Genomic DNA, 20,828 nt, shown 5'->3' with positions numbered 1-20,828 from the left:
ATGCCATTCACAAGTACAAGAATTCAGCAAAAAGCAAGCTCTATGTGGACAAAAACATAAAAACTTATGGCTCTTGGAATAGGAGGAGGAGAAAACGAACACATGAAAATGGAAATTGGCCATGTCGGGAAGGGGATAAATCTTTAATAACTGAGCGAGCATAAAAAAGGGCCAAATGATTAGACTATTTATTTTTTCTTTTTAATTTTTGCCTCTACTTTTTTCAGCAACTGTAATTTTTTTCACTTTCATAGTTGTATAAAGCCTTGTTACAATTTAGTGAGGAACAACAAAGCTGATGAGCTACTGTATTAATATGTTCATATTTTACTGTATGGACTTGTAGCTTTGGACCTATAGACTAGAGGAATGATCCTAATTGTCCAATGTCATGATGTGGCTGTGTACACACCACTCCTCTATTCACACACTGAATGTTTTATTTTGTAATGGATTAATCATTTGTATTATTCATTTACATTTTTTTCTGATATTTGTGACATCTCTGTTGAGTAAATCCTATGTTAATTACCATATTATACAATTGCCATTGTTTCCCAGAGGCGCCAGTTGTGACAGTCCATAAGAAAGAAATGATGGTTGCAGTAAATACAGAAACGACCATGGAATGTAAAGCTACTGGCGTCCCACAGCCTGATATAGACTGGTTTAAAGGTACTGGTGAGCTTAGTACATTCCCACATTACACTATTTTGTATGTTCAAGTTATTTTAATGTTTCTTAAATACTATTTCATTCAGGTAATTTACAAATAAGTGCATCATCATTAATGTCTATTGAGAACCATCTCGGAACTTTGACAATTAAAAGTACAAAGTATACAGATGCCGGAGATTACACCTGCGTGGCATCTAATGAAGCTGGAAGAGCAAGGGGCCAAGTGTCACTCATTGTTGGTTGTAAGTTCATCAATGTTATTGGGTCTCATACAATACCTTTATATTCCTTAATTAGTAATAATACATGACAACTTTCTCCTAGCTGCACCCGTGTTCATACAGATTCCAGATGACATATCAACGGATATAGGCTCAGATGTGACGTTGTCCTGCACTGCCCAAGGGATCCCAGAACCAAAAATAAAATGGAAAAAACAAAATATCACATCACCCACTTCAAAGCCTCTGATGTACAACCAGAAATCCGGCAAACTACAGATCAACAGTAAGTCTTAATGCAGGCTATAGCAAAAGGGTGAAGAGTAAAACAGAAAAGGGCACGGGTCCAAAACTGGTGCATGAGCATTGTGTCTTCCTGGTATGTAACAGTCTAGATAACCTGGCAGACACAGGACAGCTGAAGCGGGAGAGGAGTGGTTTCTCAGAAGAAAGTGATTGGCAGTTCTATCATCTGCCCACCCCAGGGCTCTCCATTTACAGTCCAGATTGCTGCTGACGCCCAATGCAGACGCACCCACACAGCACATTTTGGGGAAGGGTCCACTATTTGTATTCAGTAGATGAGTCCATATATTTAATTTATTCTCAGCCTCTGTTTTTAGCTTGCTCATATAGGGACACAAACCCATGACTTATATTATGGAAGACAGAAACAATAACAGTGAGTCACAGACTGCGCTACTAAAGAAAAGTAGTGATGCCAAAACAATCACAATAAACATATCTTTGTAAAACAATTTTTCAACAATAAATCTTCAAGAGAATCATCAAAATTTCATTCTTCAAAACGAAAATATGACAATCTGCATTCAGTTACTGTAACAAAACAGACCTTTTACATATCTCTGTATATAATATTGATATGTGTGTGTAATGGGCATATCTTGATGAAGCAATGTGTATGTGTATAATGTTGATGAGTCTGGTGTGTGAAATGTGTATATATTGTCATAATGTGTACATTATATGTGTGTGATGTAAATTGGTTTAATGTGTATATGCAGGGCTGCCACTAGAAATTTCGGGGCCCCATACTGGCAAAGTTTTAAGGGCCCCCTTGAGACTCCACCCAGGCTCCACCGCAGGCCCGCCTCCACGCTCTACCCCTCAAACTGTCCACAGTCCCACCGCTCTCTCTTGGAAAAACTCCACTTCTCACCTATCACACATTAACAGTTCCCATCCCCAGATCACACATATAGCCGGCAGCTTTTGTTTTGGCCAAAAGATTTTTTATGCCGCCACCATAACACGATAGACACTTTTAGCCGGGCCCTACTCTTCTGTAACCTATTAAATATTTGTTAAAATATGCAATACAATTTAGGTATATTTTTATTTATTTTTCAATTTTTAAAATGACCAATAATTTCACATACAAGGAACAAATACCGCTACACCATGTCCAGACCACATATTACCACCACATAGTGACTGAATACTACAATTCTGATCAGTAATAAAAAAAACACCATACTATCCACCATCAGTGCCATTATACACAGGAGATCTGTACTTAGTATGCAGTGTCTGTGTACGGATAATACAGTGATCACTAGTGAAATTATACACAGGAGCTCTGTATATAGTATGCAGTGTATAGTGTCAGTGTATAGGTAACACACTGACTCACCAGTGACGTCTCTAGGTGAAGTCCTTCATCTTTCATCCAGCACAGACCGCCATCACTTCTTCCAGCCAGGACTCATCTTTGCAGGAAATAACACAGTTATCTTGATCTCCGCTTGTAGAACACATTATTTAATTATTCCCAACTTTTACATTACACCACATGAAGAAAAAGAGGCGACATAGGGTCACTCTACACAGTAACAGGACCGCCCCCCCATTTAAAACAGTATACTCAAAAAATAAAATAAATACATCACTGCATTTAATTAGCCTTAATTAGCCCCTATGGTAATAATATTCCCCATCCTGGCCACCGTGTGTCTCATTCCTGGCATCAGCCATATGTTCTCCTATCCTGCCCTCATGAGTATCCATTCTGCCCCATATGATCTCCCCATCCTGCCCCATCTGTCTCCATCATATCCATCCTGCCTCATCTGTCTCCATCATATCCATCCTGCCCCATGATCCTGCACGATCTGTCTCTAATCCTGCCCCATCTGTCTCCAATTCTGCCCCCAGAGTCTCCAATCATGCCCCATGTCTTTCATCCTGCCCTGTGTCTCCATTCTGACCCCTATGTCTCCAATCATGCCCCATGTCTTTCATCCTGCCCTGTGTCTCCCTTCTGACCCCTATGTCTCCAATCATGCCCCCATGTCTGCAATCCTGCCACTTGTCTCCAATCATGCCCCATGTGTCTCCATTCTGCCCCAGCAGTGTCTTCTGATTTATTCACACTGCGGGGCTGGGATTCACAGGCAGGGCGGCCACACAGGCGCAGTCAGCTAGACTGCATATAAGGACAGAAGACGGGCAGCGCTCACTGCGCCTACCCAAGGCATGACAAAAGAGCGCAGGCGCCGGCTGATTTCAAAACAGCGCTGAGGAGGCGGCACCCAGCACCAAGAAGACTTGAGTGATGGCTGTGTGTCGTCTGCAGCAGGGGGGGGGAAAGCCTGCCTCCAGGACTGAAGAAAGGTTTTTAGGACAAATTACAAAACTGATTATTTCTGCGGTTACAGCACCAATAACTAAAAGAGCCACCTTGTCAGAATGGAGCATTACTGCTGCACAAGGTGGCTCTTTTAGTTTCAAACGCCTGGGGGGGGGGTGACAGGTTCCCTTTAATATGATGACATGCTCGGAAAGTGCCTTGAAAACAGGAAAATATTCAATTGTTTCTAATTTTGAATGGATTTTTATTTTCAGAGGTAAATATAGAATGAGATGTATTTCACAATGTATGCCGAGTTATTGTGAATTCTTGAGACAGATCTGCCTTAAGCAATATTACAAAAAAGGAAGGAATGATAACAAATACGTAGAGAAGACAGACTGTTTTTTAACAAACCTTAAAACATGCACATTTTATTATCCAGTCCATTCAGTAGATATGTTTTATATTTGTCAGCTCTGTGGTAAAATTATTGCTAGTTCTGTTGGAATGAATGGAACATAATAACATTGTAATCTTTCAGATCTTTGGGTTGGAGATAATGGCACCTACGTCTGTGAAGCTGAGAATCGATTTGGGAAAGTTCAGTCACAAGTTACTATTACATTGACCGGACTAGGTAAGATATTCAACCTGAGAAAGTTTTGCTTTTCCTGATATAATGGGCTTTTCCTATGATTTTGTCCATTTCAAAATCCTATTAAAGAGGGTAGACATCAGTGAGAGGGGTCTTCGGCTAGTAGTCCAGTAGCCCAATCAGAGAGCCACAGTCAGTCTCTATGTCTCTGACTCTGACAGACGTGACAATTCCATATTTTTGATTGTCGGCTTTCACTCGAATATGACCTTTACAGGAGAATCGTATGAGCTGCCACGGGTCTTTCCTATGATATTAGCTGATTATCAGAGGTCTCTGAAGCAGGGTGCATGGTGTTCTGCTATATATGGCTGGTTTCCATATGAAATGTCTTGAGAAGGCAACCCTTTATAGACTTGAGGCCTCTGTTGCACTTCGCTTTGTTAAAATATCAAAATAAGATAGTATTTGCACTACCCAGATCTCAGGCCAGCTCTCTACTGCTGCTCTGGTCTACCATCTAATTTTATTATTTTAACATATCATGTTCCAATAAAGGCCAGAAGACTATAAGTGGTAAACCCCTTTAATGCCAGGATAATTAGCTTCCTTTGTATATCCATACTATCTGATTCTTAGATGTAGCCAGACGTAAAAATAATTCCTTCTTGTATTTGCCCTTTAGGACGCCATTTTTTATTCTACACCCTAAGTATAGACTGAGTTCTTTCTCTGTGCTTTCCTATATCTCTCTTCTAGCATAGTTCTCCCGAAGCTTTATACATAATAGAGTTAACATTCCCCGTCCTGTACGCAGGTACAGCTGGACCAGGCTCACAATGTGGTTATAACTATTTTCTGGACCACACACCTTAGAAGAAACACTAAGCACAGGTCCTAGGGTGAAGCTTTTATTGTGTATATTTCATTTATATACTCTTATTTCTATTTTATTTAATGCACTTTTAGTCATTCCTGTAATTGGAGAAAGTCCTCAAGCGGTGAATGTTATTGAAGGAAACCAAATTACCCTGCCTTGTGTACTCCTGGCTGGAAACCCTCTTCCAGTCCGACAGTGGCTTAAAAACGACGTAGCGGTAAGTCACTTACTGCTGTTCACTGGATTCCAGTACTAGGATTAATAACATGAAAAACATTGGGCATAAACATAAAAAGCAAAATGGAACAGACGAGAAACAAGCATAGAAAATAGGTCTAACATGGCAATCATTCACAACATACAATTTATTCATCTCTATCATCAAACATCTTAATATATATTTATGTTTTATGACTCTCAGATTAGCATTTATAATCATGCAAGCTACATACTATGCTTATGCTGTTTAGTGCGTCTTATTCTAACAAGGTATTCGCACCTTTATTTTCCATCAATGACCTTTAACACCTTCAATATTCATAAAGTACTTTAAAAGAGGATGTCCCACAAGAACATTTGGTTTTATTTTCCTGACATTGAGGACAATTCCCATTATCGGCTGGGTATTAGTTACTTTACTTGGAAATAATTGATTTTCTTTGTGAAATAAATTGGGGGGAGTGCAAACCTTTACCAATACTACTAGCTGCAGGATGTGTATTGTGTGTACAGGGTGCACAGGTAGAATGTGTAAAGTGTTTTTCTTCTGAAGGTTGTATCAAACCCGTATGTTAGCGTCCGGACAGATGGAAGTCTTCATCTGGAAAGTGTCCACTTAAAAGATGATGGAGAATATATATGTACAGCCACAAATGTTGCTGGTACCAGTAAACGATTAACAAGTCTCAATGTACATGGTAAGACCGAATATTTGTATTTCTAATTTATATCCAGAGATAAGATGTTCTTCCTTTGATTTATGGAATCTTTCAGCAGATTTAACCCTGCCAGCTATTTATATGTGCTGTACATGTAGCTTTTTCAAAGACAAGTCCAGCAATACCTTTACAAGGCCAGTCCGTTCCGCCAATAATGAGCATTTGAACTGGTAACTGGTATGCAAATGAAGCTGACCATCTGAAACCTCTGTCACTCCAGCTCTATTTCCATCCCAGTGCCTCCTCCTGCACTTAATTTTCGCTGCAGTGCGCTCATAGTGTTAGCGCTGGAGCACACTGACATCTGGATTTGGCTTGTCTGTGGCCACTGCTCATTACACTTACAGGTGTAGTGTGTTGCGGCCACAGACAGGCCGGAGCCAGATGTCAATGCACGCTCACGTCTTTGGGTGTGTGCCTTTACTGACACTGTGAGCGATCATCCAGTATCAGTGCACAGTTGCAGGCAGGATGCCTAGTGTTTGCTTTGAGCCTTTGAGACAAGTCAATTAATGTGATGTACCGGAATATTATGCAAATAGGAGGGAGTGATAGTCCACCATGGCATAGGACACGCCAAGGGTGCACTGAAGAGCCCTCATTTGCTTATCAAATCAATTTTGATTTTTAATTAGCATAAATTTAACCAATACTTGCCTAATATGATTTAAATAGAGGCTTGGTCCCCAATATAAATGTATGGGCAGTTTAAATGCATTTTGGGGATGACAGGCTCCCATTAATAGCTGCATAGAAAGGTGCTTCTCACATAGTAATTATACAGAGCGCCCTAGATACACACCCATAAAAAGTCCCGTGAGCAATGCCTGAAGGTAAAGACCATAAAATTAGCACATAGTAAAAAAAAACCTTATCTCTGGAATGCTAAAAAAAAAGAGACAAAACAAAAGAAAAAATTGAATCCTCAGGGGAGTAGCAATAATAAGATAAGAGCAAATACCTGATGACAGATCCTCTTTTAGTAAAAGTTAATTTCTTTTATTCCAGTTATCCCAATCATTCAGCATGGACCCCAAATTTTCAGTACAATAGAAGGAAATGGGATATCGCTACCTTGTAAAGCCAATGGCGTTCCTAAGCCAGCAATCATTTGGAAAAAGGTAATTGTAATGCAGTAATGTGCCCTCATTTGTGCTTTATAAAGGTTATAAGATTAAATATTGCCAAGAAAGGTGAGGTTACATATTTAGAGAGGATTGTATCTGTAGACCTTGGAGTACCTCATAAACAGGCAGACCATAGAAGTGCAAAGAATTCTGGTATATATTGCTGACCTATCCTCAGGAAAGGTAATCAATAACAGATTGGTGGGGCCTGACATCTGACCTATCCACTGGTCTATATTTGCAGATCCTGTGGTAGACCAAGGTAAACAGTGTATAGAGTCATGACACCACAGCTAAATACACTGTGTGTTAGGCACCGGGATTCTCCCACTGCACAGGATGGACCCCAAGCCGTATCATCCTCTGCGGTCTCCTACTCAGTTCCAACCGCAGTGGATGCTGCTCAGCAAAGACGTCAGTCTCGGCATCTTGTTCATACTCAGTCTGTAAGCATGGCTACTGCTATCTTCCCACGTTCTGCTTTAGTAACCAATAATAGACTGCAGCCAGTGATCACTCCTGAGTCTAAGTCCTGGTTTTGCTCTACTGAGCTTGCTCGTGGGAAGACTTCTCGTTGGTGCTTGCTTGTCACATTTTCTGGTCCAGATCCGGATTGGCCAGTGAGCAAGGTCCTGTCTGATTGACAGAAACTATAAAAGGATCTTTGGTGCGCCCTTCGGTGTGCTAAGATCATTTATGGTTTGTGTGTGTGAGGAACCAAACGGTTGTGTGGACTCTGCTGTAAGTGCTCAGAGCAGGCTCATTGCCTTTAGAATTCTGGCTTATCTGGAGAGGAGATTGTGTGATTGAATTCAGGGCAGGCGCAAGTGGCTTTAGAATTCTGGCTCCTCCAGAGAGGAGTCCACTACCAGTTCCCTTGCCCCAGTGGAGCTTGCGTACTCCTGTGGAGTTAACAGGGTGCGCATTTAGCGCCATATTTCTCTATGGCTGTATGCAGATAAACACAGTGCTAACGCAGAGTTCATTTTCCATCGCTGTGTGCGATTGGCACAGCCACGTGCTTCTCCACTGAGTGACGTTAACTCAGTGCAAATCACTTTCGCTGAGCCACTCTGGGGAGATCTCAAGTGCGCAGTTCATGCAAGACAGCCCAGAAATTTACAGGAACTGGAGGCTTTTTGCCAAGAAGAGTGAGCAGCTTTACCATCTGAGAAAATAAAGAACCTCATCCACAATTACCACAAAAGACTTCAAGCTGTCATTGATGTTAGAAGGGGCAATACAAGGTATTAAGAAATAGGGTATGTGAACTTTTGATCAGGGTCATTTGGATGTTTTGGGTTGTCATTATGATTTAAAAAGATAAAACAAAGTAGTTTGACAATAATTGACTTCACCCAACCTCTAACCATGAATGGAGAAAAAGTTTTGGTGTTATCATTCATATTCTCTGAAAAAAGGCCAAGAAAGCAAAAATTCTGTTGGGGTATGTAAACTTTGAGCACAACTGTATGTTAAGGTCACTTTGACATTTATAAGGCTGTGTTTGCATTAAAAAAGCTCAAATTGTGCTAAATATAGTAATAGGAGACTTCATAGTGTTACAGACTTTTTTTTCCAGGACAGTTTGAGGTTTTGTGATGTGTGGTGAATCAATTATGTGCAAATCATTTTTTTTTGAGAAATTGACCATCTTTAGGGCGGTGTAAACAGGCTTTAAAGCATACAGCCTGCTTGAGCCGCTTCTTCCTTGCCTTAGTAACCGGCCAAACTTGGACTGCACAGAAATTCTGAATTAATGCTCTGCTTCTATAAAACTGGAAAATTCATTTTATATAAAAATGGGAAAATGTTAACCAAGAATGTGCTGAATGGATCGAATTCTAGTATTATTAACAATGTTATTTCGACACTCTACTATGCATATAATTGCTGCAAGCCAAGTCAACCTTCTGAAATGTAATAATCATAAATATGTCATCAACACATAAATTCATCATTTATTTTATCTTTTTCGAATAACTACTGTACATTGTATAAATTTTTCTATTTTTTTTTCTTTAGAAGGGAGAAACAATCATCCCAAATAATGCTTCCGTCATAATTGAATCCGACGGAAGTTTGCTCTTGTCTTCTCCAGGAGCAGATGACTCTGCAGAATATTCTTGCACTGCAGTGAATGCAGCAGGTTATGCTGCCCGGAAAGTCCAACTTACAGTTTACAGTAAGCAGTACATCATTGTACACAATTGTCACCATGCCAGTTATGCTAAACATGTCATATGAGCAGAATATTATCATTTTTCATTATTCATGCGACAGCTGCAGCCAGTGATTTGCTTCAGTTTTGATCTTTGCATGAGCATCACATCACCACTAAGGCTACTTTCACACTAGCGTCGCACAATGGGGGCAGCGGATGCATTTTTCCAACGCATCCGCTGCCCCATTCTGAGCTGCGGGGAGGAGGGGGCGGAGTTCCGGCCGTGCATGCGCGGTCGGAAATGGCGGACACAACGCACCAAAAAACGTTACATGCAACGTTTTTTGGTGCCGACGGTCCGCCACAACACGACGCAACCGTCACACGACGGTTGCGACATGTGGCAAAGCATTGCAATGCGTCGCTATTGTTAGTCAATGGTGAAAAAACGCATCCTGCAAGCAATTTTGCAGGATGCGTTTTTTCTCCAAAAGTACGCATTGCGACATACGTCATATGTCGCTAGTGTGAAAGTAGCCTAAGGTCCTTGTTTGGCCGCAGCAGTCACATGAATGGTTGATAAGATGTTACTACTTCAGTATTGGCAGGGACTGTCTCAACCTATAATCCGTGATTTAATAAACTATATTATATCAAAAAATGTCTGCAGCAAACACATCTTTAACCATGGATACCTAAGCTACTGCAATGCTTACACATGAGGTAAGCAACAGAGCGAATCAGAAGAACTATACTACATTTCATATTGGAGGTATTTGCTAATATTATTACTATTACACCTACTGCATATTGGGATAGGATCTTGGAGATGGGAATAGCCCTTTAAGAATATTAGGATAGGTAATCGCTATACGATCATTGGGTCCCTCCCTAATGAGCTGTTATCACCTTCTCCAAGTAATAGGATCTCATGAGCTGTACTCGACAGCAGCCACTAATCAGTATGATGGAGTGGCAGATGTTCCACTTAGTACAGTGTTTATCTCTGACCGCTGGAGCTGATCAGTGGAAGTCTAAGGTTAAACCCTCAGTGGTCTGATATTGATGATATCATAGTAGTGGAGAACGCCTTCATTTACAGATGTGGGGTAACATCGTCAATAGGAAAGTGTCCTAAACTTGCTTGTTAATATAGAGACACATACCATAAGTCTGATAAGAAGCTGAAGAGAAAAATGTCAGGATATTTGTAATTGGCAATGTGAAATGTTGCCTCATTTTACTTGTTGAATACATGAATTCTATAGAAATAATTGGTTGTGTATGTGGACACAGTCTTTTAAGCTTTTTAAACAATGTGTTTTTTTTAATTTTTGGCATCACATAAACAGAATAACCTCATAGCAAATCGGTTTTGTAAATTTATTTTTAGGTTTTAGTACGTTAGCTCACATCACTAAAATATCACATATTCACAATACATTATGAATAACAACTTTAAAATATGCCATGTTCATGCAAACAATTTCCTAGATGACCAGTCTTCTTTTTCTTTTAGTAAAACCACGAATTGTAAAGTCAGATATATTAGGAGTTTCAAATAGTCAAATGGAAATATATGTAAAAGTCGGTGATAGCGTGATACTTCCCTGTGAGGTAAAAAGTGTTCCACCACCATTTATAACGTGGGCAAAGGAGACGCAGCTAATTTCACCATTTTCCCAGAGGTATAGTATATATTTTTTATTTATATAGCACATTGATTCCATGGTGCTGCACATGAGATGGAGTTACATGCAAATTACAGATATCACTTACAGTAAGCAAACTAACAATGACAGACTGATACAGAGGGGAGAGGACCCTGCCCATGCGGGCTTGCACTCTACAGGATGGTGGGGAAGGAGACAATATGTTGGAGGATTGCAGCAGCTCCGGTGTTGGTGAGGCGGTAGTTCCAATAGTGGTGAGGAGGCAGCTGGGTCATTGCAGGCTGTAAGTTTTCTTGAAGAGGTGAGTTTTCAGGTTCCGTCTGAAGAATCTGAATGTGGTTGATAGTCAGACATGTTGGGGCACAGAAATCCAAAGGGTGGGGGATATTCGGGAGATGTCTTGGAGGCGGTTGGGTGAGCAGCGAATAAGTGTGGAGGAGAGAAGGAGGTCTTGAGAGGACCGGAGATTACGTGAGGGAAGATATCGGGAGATTAGTTCAGAGATATATGGAGGAGGCAGATTATGGATGGCTTTGTAGGTCAGTATTAGTAATTTGAACTGGATATACTGAGAGAATGGGAGCCAGTGAAGAGATTTGCAGAGGGGAGAAGCAGAGGAGTAGCGAGGAGAGAGATGAATTAGTCAGACAGCAGAGTTAAGGATGGACTAGAGAGGTGCAAGGGTGTTAGCAGGGAGGCCACAGAAAAGGATGTTGCAGTAGTCGAGGCGGGAGATGATGAGGGCATGCACAAGCATTTAAGTAGATTGAGGGATGAGGAAAGGATGGATTCTGGAAATATTTTTGAGCTGGAGGTGACAGGAGGCGGAAAGAGCTTGGATGTGCTGTTTGAAGGACAGGGCAGAGTCAAGGGTTACTCTGAGGCAGCAGACTTCTGTTATGGGGGAAAGTGTAATGTCATTTATTGTGATAGATTAGGTAAGGAAGATCTGTGAGATGGAGAAAAGATGATGAGTTCAGATTTGTCCATATTGAGTTTGAGGAAGCGAGAGGCGAAGGAGGATATGGCTGATAGACACTCCAGGATTGTGGACAACAGACAGCTGACCTCTGGGCCAGAGAGGTAGATCTGAGTGTCATGAGCATAAAGGTGGCACTGGAATACATGGGACCTTATGAGTTGTCCCAGGTCAAGTGTATAGATTGAGAAGAGTAAGGGTCCTAGAGCAGAGCCTTGGGGGACTCCAACAGAGAGAGGGTGGGATGAGGAGGTAGTGTGGGATTGGGAGATGCTGAATGTGTGGTTGGAAAGGTATGAGGAGATCCAGGATAGGGCGAGGTCTTTGATGCCAAAGGAAGAGAGGATCTGTAGTAGGAGGCAGTGGTCAACTGTGTTGAAAGCAGAGGACAGGTCTAGAAAGAGGAGTACAGAGTATTGTCCGTTAGCTTTGGCTTTAAGTAGGTCGTTAGTAATTTTATGCAGGGTAGTCTCAGTGGAATGATGGGGACGGAAACCAGATTGTAGATTGTAAAAGAGCAAGTTAGATGAGAGGTGGGAGGAAAGTTCAGCATGGGCGTGCTACTCCAGGAGTTTGGAAGCGAATGGGAGCACCGATATTGGGCGATAGCTGGACATAGAGGTTGGGTCAAGGGTTGGCTTTTTAAGGATAAGCGTGATTGTGGCATGTTTGAAAGCAGAAGGGAAGGTACCAGAAGTTAGTAATAGGATGAAGAGATGGGTTAGGGATGGGATAAATGTGGTGGTGAGGTTGGGGAGGAGGTGGGATGGGATTTGGAGAGGTGGAAGGGCATTGGTATGGTATACAAAGGGGTTGTGGTGGTTGAAAAATAAAGACTTAGTAATAGTCATAGTAATATATTTCATCTTTTAGCTGCATGTAATAATGTGCGGAAAGAGAACAATCCACCAAGGGTCATTTTTAATCAGTGTGATAATATAATTGGGTCACTAATGAGTAGCAATGGTAGTTGTGAAGGTTTGGCTGCACTATTTGATACAGTAGGGTAATATTATTAAGTCATTTTATGGTAGGAACTTGTGGTGTAACAGTATTATTTAGTAGCAATATTGTGGTATTTTGGATAATCATATTGGGGTAATATGTGGCTATAGTGGGTATATGTGTAATATGCTACCATATGCTGAATTTATATCGACTAATGCCCAGTTAGCTTTTTTTAGCTTTGAATTAGGTTTTTGAACTTAGTCCAGGTAAGAGTGTGGCCTTCCTTTCTTTGAGCTGGGCATTATGTTGATATAGCTTTCCATAGCTGGTCATTCCCAAGAGGTCATTGACACATGGCAAGGTTTTAATACCAGACGATAGGACCATCTCAGTTAGGTAAACCTTGTCGCTGGTGTGATGACTTTTACGCTTTTTTTTAAATAAAAAATGTGTTTGTTAACTACCCTATGTGATCTATATGTACTAATGTTTATTACTTATAGCAGGGAATGTGCTTATTTTGATTCTATCTTATGTTTAGTGTCTTTAATGGCCAGTGTGCCTCCATGTACAATAGGTAGCCTGATCATCCCACTTTCCATTGGCCCATTTTATCTTTGCCCAAACTGCTGATGGCCACTTGGTTGTGGCATGAAAGCCACATTCTTAGCACTCTATATAGGAGACAATGGAGAATGCTATTCTTCATTTGTTTGTTTTTTTAAGCATTAGTCATGTCTGAAAGAGTTTGCATCTTTTAAATTATTCTAGATAATAAAGTTTTTCTCCCAGTAAATTATTGCAATTACACATGTTTTGTTATTCACATGTTTATTTTCTTTGTGTGTATTGGAACAACACAAAAAAACAGAGGAAAAAAAGCAAAATTGGACACAATTTCACACAAAGCCCCCAAAATGGGTCGGGCCAAATTGTTGGAACCATCATCCTAATGTAAGGTTGCATACCTTTTGGAATAAATAACTGTAATCAATCAATTCCTTTAATTATCAACAAGCTTTTTACACCTCTCAACTTGAATTTTGGACCACTCTTCTTATGCAAACAGCTCCAGGTCTCTCATATTTGAAGGATGACTTCTTCCAACAGCAATTTTAAGATCTCTTTAATGGGACTTACATCCAGACTAATTGCTCACTTGAGAACTCTCCAGCATTTTGTTTCCATCCTTTTCTGGGTGCTTTTTGAATTATATTTGTGGTCATTGTCCTGCTGGAAAACCCATGACCTAGGATGCAAACCCAGCTTTCTGACACTGGGCACTACTTTGAATCTCAAAATCCAATTGCCTTTTTTCTCATTTTTTTGTGAGAACATGGCTGTGTGTGACCGGTGGTGATTCCATGGCTCAGTGTGTTCCAGCTGGCATGGTGAGCTATCGCATCACTGATGTGACCACTCATCAAACCATCCAGATCTCTGTGGGACATAGATACTAATGGATTACTGATGGAAAGATGGGTATTACTTTTATATTTTTAGTTATTGATTAATAAATGGGTAAAAGAAGGTCGGGGAGTGTTTGTTTCAGTTGAAGTATTTTACTCTGTCTGTGTCTTTATTAAATTTGATTTTAAGGTTAGTAATACATAGTAACATAGTTATTAAGGTTGAAGGAAGACTTTAAGTCCATCTAGTTCAACCCATAGCCTAACCTAACATGCTCTAACATTGTTATGATCCGGTGACCTTGGAGCAGCATGAAAACTTTCACTGGAGTAGTTGGTAACTATACTGACCGCAAATCCTGATCTTAACACCGCAACTAGAAGTAGCCATGGGGTGTACCTAACAAACCCTAGACACCTCGTCACAGCCGGAGGACTAAATACCCCTATAGATGGAAATAGGAATTCTACCTTGCCTCAGAGCAGAACCCCAAAGGATAGGCAGCCCCCCACAAATATTGGCTGTGAGTAGGAGAGGAAAGACAAACACAGGCAGAAAACAGGATTTAGCACAAGAGGCCACTCTAGCTAAAATAGGAAAGGATAGAACAGAGTCCTGTGCGGTCAGTATTAAAACCCTTCCAAAAATATCCACAGCAGATTATACAAAAAATTCCTCCATCTAACTAAAGACGTGGAACGTATATCTGCAACTCCAGAGACTCCTACACTCACAGCAGGAATACAATCAAAAAACAAGCACACAGCTTGTGTGCCATAGAAAAAGAAACAGACACTTATCTTTGCTGAATTGGCAGCTAAGCAGGAGAAGCCAGACAGAGATCCAACACTTCCCAAGAAACATTGACAACTGGCAAGGACTAATGAGTCCTGCAAACCTAAATACCCCAGTCAGAATTGCAATCAGCAGATACACCTGTCCAGGACTGCAGGCCAGGGACAACTGCATTACGACCTACAACCACCGGAGGGAGCCCAAAAGCAGAATTCACAACAAACATGTTGATCCAAAGGAAGGCAAAAAAAACCCATGTGGCAAAGAGTAAGCTCCACATTGGGGAAAAAAAATTCCTTCCCAACTCCACATATGGCAATCAGACTAATTCTCTGGATCAACGCCCTATCAAGGAATCTAGTATATAAACCTGTAACATTATACTTTTCAAAAAAGGCATCCAGTCCCCTCTTAAATTTAAGTAATGAATCACTAATTTCAACATCATACGGCAGAGAGTTCCATAGTCTCACTGCTCTTACAGTAAAGAATCCGCATCTGTTATTATGCTTAAACCTTCTTTCCTCCAGACGTAGAGGATGCCCCCTTGTCCCTGTCTCAGGTCTATGATTAAAAAAATCATCAGAAAGGTCTTTGTACTGTCCCCTCATATATGTATACATTAAAATAAGATCACCCCTTAGCCTTCGTTTTTCCAAACTAAATAGCCCCAAGTGTAATAATCTGTCTTGGTATTACAGACCCCCCAGTATTCTAAGTGTGGTCGAACTAGTGACTTGTATCGAGGTAAAATTATGTTCTCCTCATGAGCATCTATGCCTCTTTTAATGCATCCCATTATTTTATTTGCCTTTGTAGCAGCTGCCTGACACTGGCCACTAAATGTGAGTTTGTCATCCACCCATACACCCAGGTCTTTTTCATTGACGGTTTTGCTCAGAGTTTTAGAATTAAGCACATAGTTATACATCTTATTACTTCTACCCATGTGAATGACCTTACATTCATCCCCTTAAAGCTCATTTGCCATTTATCAGCCCAAGCTTCTAGTTTACATAAATCATCCTGTAATATAAAATTGTCCTCCTCTGTATTGATTACCCTGCAGAGTTTAGTGTCATCTGAAAATATTGAAATTCTGCTTTGTATGCCCCCTACAAGGTCATTAATAAATATATTAAAAAGAAGAGGGCCCAATACTGACCCCTGTGGTACCCCATTGCTAACCGCGACCCAGTCCAAGTGTGCTCCATTAATAACCACCCTTTGTTTCCTATCCCTGAGCCAGCTCTTAACCCACTTACACATATTTTCCCCTATCCCCATTATTCTCAGTTTATGTATCAACCTTTTGTGTGGCACCGTATCAAAAGCTTTTAAAAAGTCCATATACACCACATCCACTGTGTTCCCTTGGTCCCGTCCGGAACTTGCCTCTTCATAGAAATTGATCAGATTAGTTTGACAGGAACGGTCCCTAGTAAACCTGTGCTGATACTGGGTCATGAGGTTATTCCTCTTCAGATACTCCAGTATAGCGTCCCTTAGAATGCCCTCCAGGATTTTACCCACAGTAGAGGTTAAGCTTACTGGCCTATAATTTCCGAGTTCAGTTTTTGTCCCCTTTTTGAATATTGGCACCACATTTGCTATACGCCAGTCCTGTGGTACAGACCCTGTTATTATGGAATATTTAAAGATTAAAAATAATGGTCTATCAATGACTGTACTTAATTCCTGCAGTACTCGGGGGTGTATTCCAACCGGGCCCGGAGATTTGTCAATTTTAGTGATTTTTAGACGCTGCCGTACTTCCTGGTGGGTTAAGCAGGTGACATTTAATGGGGATTTTTTTTATCACTAGTCATTTTGTCTGCCATGAGATTTTCTTGTGTAAATACTGATGAAAAAAAGTCATTTAGCATATTGGCTTTTTCCTCATCCTTATCCACCATTTCACCCAGACTATTTTTAAGGGGGCCAACACTATCATTCTTTAGTTTCTTACTATTTACGTAGTTAAAGAATATTTTGGGATTATTTTTACTCTCTCTGGCAATGAGTCTCTCTGTCTCAATTTTTGCTGCCTTGATTTGCTTTTTACAGAATTTATTTAATTTTCTGTATTTATTTAATGCCTCATCACTACCTACTTCCTTTAATTCTTTCTTTTTGTCACTTATTTCACCCCTTACAACTCTATTTAGCCATATTGGTTTCCTCCTATTTCTAGTATGTTTATTCCTATACGGTAATGGGGGTGTCTGATAGACACCTCTCCATTACTAACCCCTGGACATGATGTCAGTGGACATAGAACAGCTGACATCAACCCTACAACTACTACCCCACTTACTAACATACCAGGGCAAGTGGGAAGAGCAGAGGCTAAGCACCAGAATTGGCACTGGCCCCTTCCCAGATTATTAACATCAGCCCACCAGTTGGTTTTCCCTCAGCTGGTTAGGAAAATTATTTTTGTGTAATTATTTATTACACGATATACACAAACAGTGAGTGCTGACACCAGCTCCCATCAGCTTCGCCTTGTCTTGCTGATAGCAGGGAGACCAGGCGAAAATGAAGAGAGCTGGATTCAGCACCAGGCGCCTGGGAACAGTTCTAACTGTACTGCTTTTCCCAAATGTCGGAACATGCTGCCAGAGCTTTTCATTCTGATACGTATCACACTGATGACACACGCGTATGGATGTCATCTGTGTGTCATCAGTGTGCATGTGTGCGACATCCATTTCATCTTTAGTGTGTGAAGAAAAGGGACATGTCTTTAGACTTTTCACATGGACACACAGTCTGTGTGAAAAACCTGACATGTGTACACCACCTTATAAAAACGGACCGCATACGGACATAAAAAATAGGAGTGTGAGGGGGCCTAACAGAGTATAAGTGAGCAAAATAAATAAATAAATAGTACTACACTTTGAATTGGAGAACAGAATTTATAGTATAAATCGCATTTTAATTTGTGGTTCTGACTGTTTTAGGCACAATATCCTTCCATCAGGTTCAATGAAGATATTTGAAACTAGGGTCACTGATACCGGGATGTATACTTGCGTCGCTACCAATATAGCAGGAAATGTAACACAGACTGTAAAACTCAATGTTTATGGTAAGTATTGTTTCTTTAACTTGATTAAACCCTTGATCTAACCATTGAAAATTATGCTTTGTTATAGTCTTTTTATTAAATATATTAGTCAGGGCCAGGGAGGACAGGAGGAAGCTGAACAATGGAGAAAAAAGGTAGATACAGTAGAATTTAGGGAGCTCTCTCTCCTTTTCTCTTTTTTTGTTAACATGAGAAATGTTTATGCTAAGTGCTGACCATTAGTTTTCGTATTGTATCCAATTTTTGAAAAAAAAAAATGACTAAAAGTAATTTCTAAATCTGCATCACATACTGAAATATCTATTTCTGCTATAAAAAGGCCATACTTACTGAAACAAGGTCAATGCAGACTGACCACAATGGTATATATTGGTAGCACAGTTGCAACCGCCAGTCATGCTCTTGATTGATGCTCCGTAATAATAATAATAATAATAATCTTTATTATTATAAACAATATTATATTATTATATTAAACGGTATTATAAATGCACACAAAATGATCTTTTGGAAGGTGCCAATAACACGATTGCCTGTGTAATTAGATCCCACAAGTTCAGACCCCTATTGTCAGTAGTATGTTGCACATTTGGTTTTCAGTGAATTGCTTTTGATTATAGAAAAGGGACTTACAATACAAGGATGTGTAAGGTAGATCCAACAAAATCACAGGGCTAAAGTCCAAAAATAATAATTAGATACATTTATTACCGTATATGATAGGGCATAAAAAATATCACATAAAGTGTACAGAACAGGTCAAAAAACACAGAAAAAGGTTTAGATGTGAAGGACATAAACACAGCACATGTTGTAAACAGGGTCAGGGGAAGCGGTCCTTCAAAAACATGATCACCTCATATGTAATGATGACCTAAAATGCTCAGTGCAAAATTACCGTAATATACGTCCTATAATAACCCAATGTTATATCTATATGGTAACCTGATCTAACTTAGATAGTATATTGCACACATGCCCTTAACTAGGTTATAGATTGTACTACCAACTTATAGTGTCACAGTGTATGGAATGCAAAATAATGCACAGGTTAGACTGAAGATATAAGTAAACAGGTAAAAAGCCAGCTTACCCATGTAATTGCCTGCATGTTGTGATGTCCCAGAGCAGTCCCAAAGGAAATACTATGGGAAATTAATTGTTTTTGTTACTATTTTTACTCGTTGGATTTCATGCTTTTTAACTGCCCTTATGTTGTATTCTTAAGTCCCACCAAAAATCCAAAGAGGTCCGAAAGTCATAAGAGCAAATGTTCATCAAAGTTTTGAAATCTCCTGCTCAAGCAATGGCATACCACTGCCCACAACAAGCTGGTATAAAGATGGAAGAATCCTAGAACTGAATGCCAGACTAAAGGATACCACATTCAGAGTGGATAGCGCAGAACTTTCTGATGCAGGCCTGTATACATGCATTGCTAGAAACATTATTGGCCAAGACGATGCAAATATAACAGTGGAGATTCGAGGTAAAGCACGTAAGACAAATATGACTACGGTAATTATTAGCTTTTTTCTTAGTTGTAATGACTTTTTGCTATACTATTCCATTGTAGCACCTCCTTCTTTTTCCAACCTGGAACCTCCTTATGATAAAACAAACCAAGAAAGGATTTCCAATCAATGGGTTGCATTTCCTTGCCCAGCAAAAGGTACAAATCAGTTGATTTTTTCCATTTGTTGCACTACTTTACAATTCATTAATATTTAGTTAAAAATGTTTTCAATTGTTTGTTAACAATATGTATTTTCGGTTGATGTTATTTGCATGATTGAAATCCTAAATGTAGTTAGATTATTTTTCTGCTTGACATTACGCTATAATCCTGCTCTGTAGGAATCATGCCCATTGCGTACAGTATCATTGCAAATTGTCTCTTCAGAGAGGAATAGTACTAGAACTCTAAAAGTCAGATTGCTACTTCCTATAGGTGGCACTAGAGTTCTAGAAACTTGGCACTCAACTTTAGAAGAAACAAAGTAAACTTTTAATGCAGTCAAAAGTAGTACAATATCCAGATGTTTCGGTCCACATAGACCTTCATCAGTGTACCGACTGCTTATGTATGTGAAGTGAAAATAGTAGAATTTAGTAGTATCGCTCTGCTGTGGTCGAAGTGATCACTTCAACCACAACAGAGCGATACTATTAAATTCCTTAGCTACTGCGGGAATCGGAAGATCCCCAGTTGAAGGATACCAAGAAGACATTGGGTCTTGGTTTTCTACTATTTTCACTTCACACACATAAGCAGTCCGTACACTGATGAAGATCTATGTGGACCGAAAGGTCTGGATATTGTACTACTTTTGACTGCATTAAAAGTTTACTTCGTTTCTTGTAAAGTTGAGTGCCGAGTTTCTTTTTCACATTAATCGGTTTGGGACCCTACTTTGAGCAGCACCCCAGTAGTGCCACGTCACATCAGCACTAGAGTTCTAGCCTCTTCCTGAAGAGACAATTTGCATATTTCCCGGGGGAGCGTTGCGGCTTAAAACTCTCCTCACCTTGGCATGTCAGACTTGAGAAGTCACTCTCCGCAAGGAGAAATGATACCTTTTGGATTACGTATCATTATGGAGCCAGATCAATGTTAATTCAATTTATCTAATTCGATAATTACTTTTGAAAGTATCCACACTGGTTGAAAGGATCCAATGTTGTGCTTCAACCAAGACCTGAAGAGGACTATTTCCACTTCACAGCTCT

General features: G+C 40.1%; 1 protein-coding gene across 1 annotated transcript in view; it reads left to right on the top strand.

Annotated features, from left to right (window-relative positions):
- HMCN1 (hemicentin 1) overlaps positions 1 to 20,828 on the top strand; it is a 733,390-nt gene that overhangs the window by 177,825 nt on the left and 534,737 nt on the right. The window contains exons 14-25 of the mRNA XM_069737257.1: positions 562 to 675; positions 762 to 920; positions 1,003 to 1,185; positions 4,034 to 4,129; positions 5,057 to 5,184; positions 5,740 to 5,884; positions 6,914 to 7,026; positions 9,058 to 9,217; positions 10,716 to 10,884; positions 17,971 to 18,098; positions 19,327 to 19,587; positions 19,675 to 19,770. Coding sequence (XP_069593358.1) covers positions 562 to 675; positions 762 to 920; positions 1,003 to 1,185; positions 4,034 to 4,129; positions 5,057 to 5,184; positions 5,740 to 5,884; positions 6,914 to 7,026; positions 9,058 to 9,217; positions 10,716 to 10,884; positions 17,971 to 18,098; positions 19,327 to 19,587; positions 19,675 to 19,770 — 1,752 coding nt within the window. The remainder of the gene's footprint in view (positions 1 to 561; positions 676 to 761; positions 921 to 1,002; positions 1,186 to 4,033; positions 4,130 to 5,056; positions 5,185 to 5,739; positions 5,885 to 6,913; positions 7,027 to 9,057; positions 9,218 to 10,715; positions 10,885 to 17,970; positions 18,099 to 19,326; positions 19,588 to 19,674; positions 19,771 to 20,828) is intronic.

This window comes from Ranitomeya imitator, chromosome 8, assembly GCF_032444005.1.
Source record: "Ranitomeya imitator isolate aRanImi1 chromosome 8, aRanImi1.pri, whole genome shotgun sequence".
In the NCBI taxonomy this organism is placed as follows: Eukaryota; Metazoa; Chordata; class Amphibia; order Anura; family Dendrobatidae; genus Ranitomeya; species Ranitomeya imitator.
This window is presented reverse-complemented; position numbering and strand designations above follow the sequence as displayed.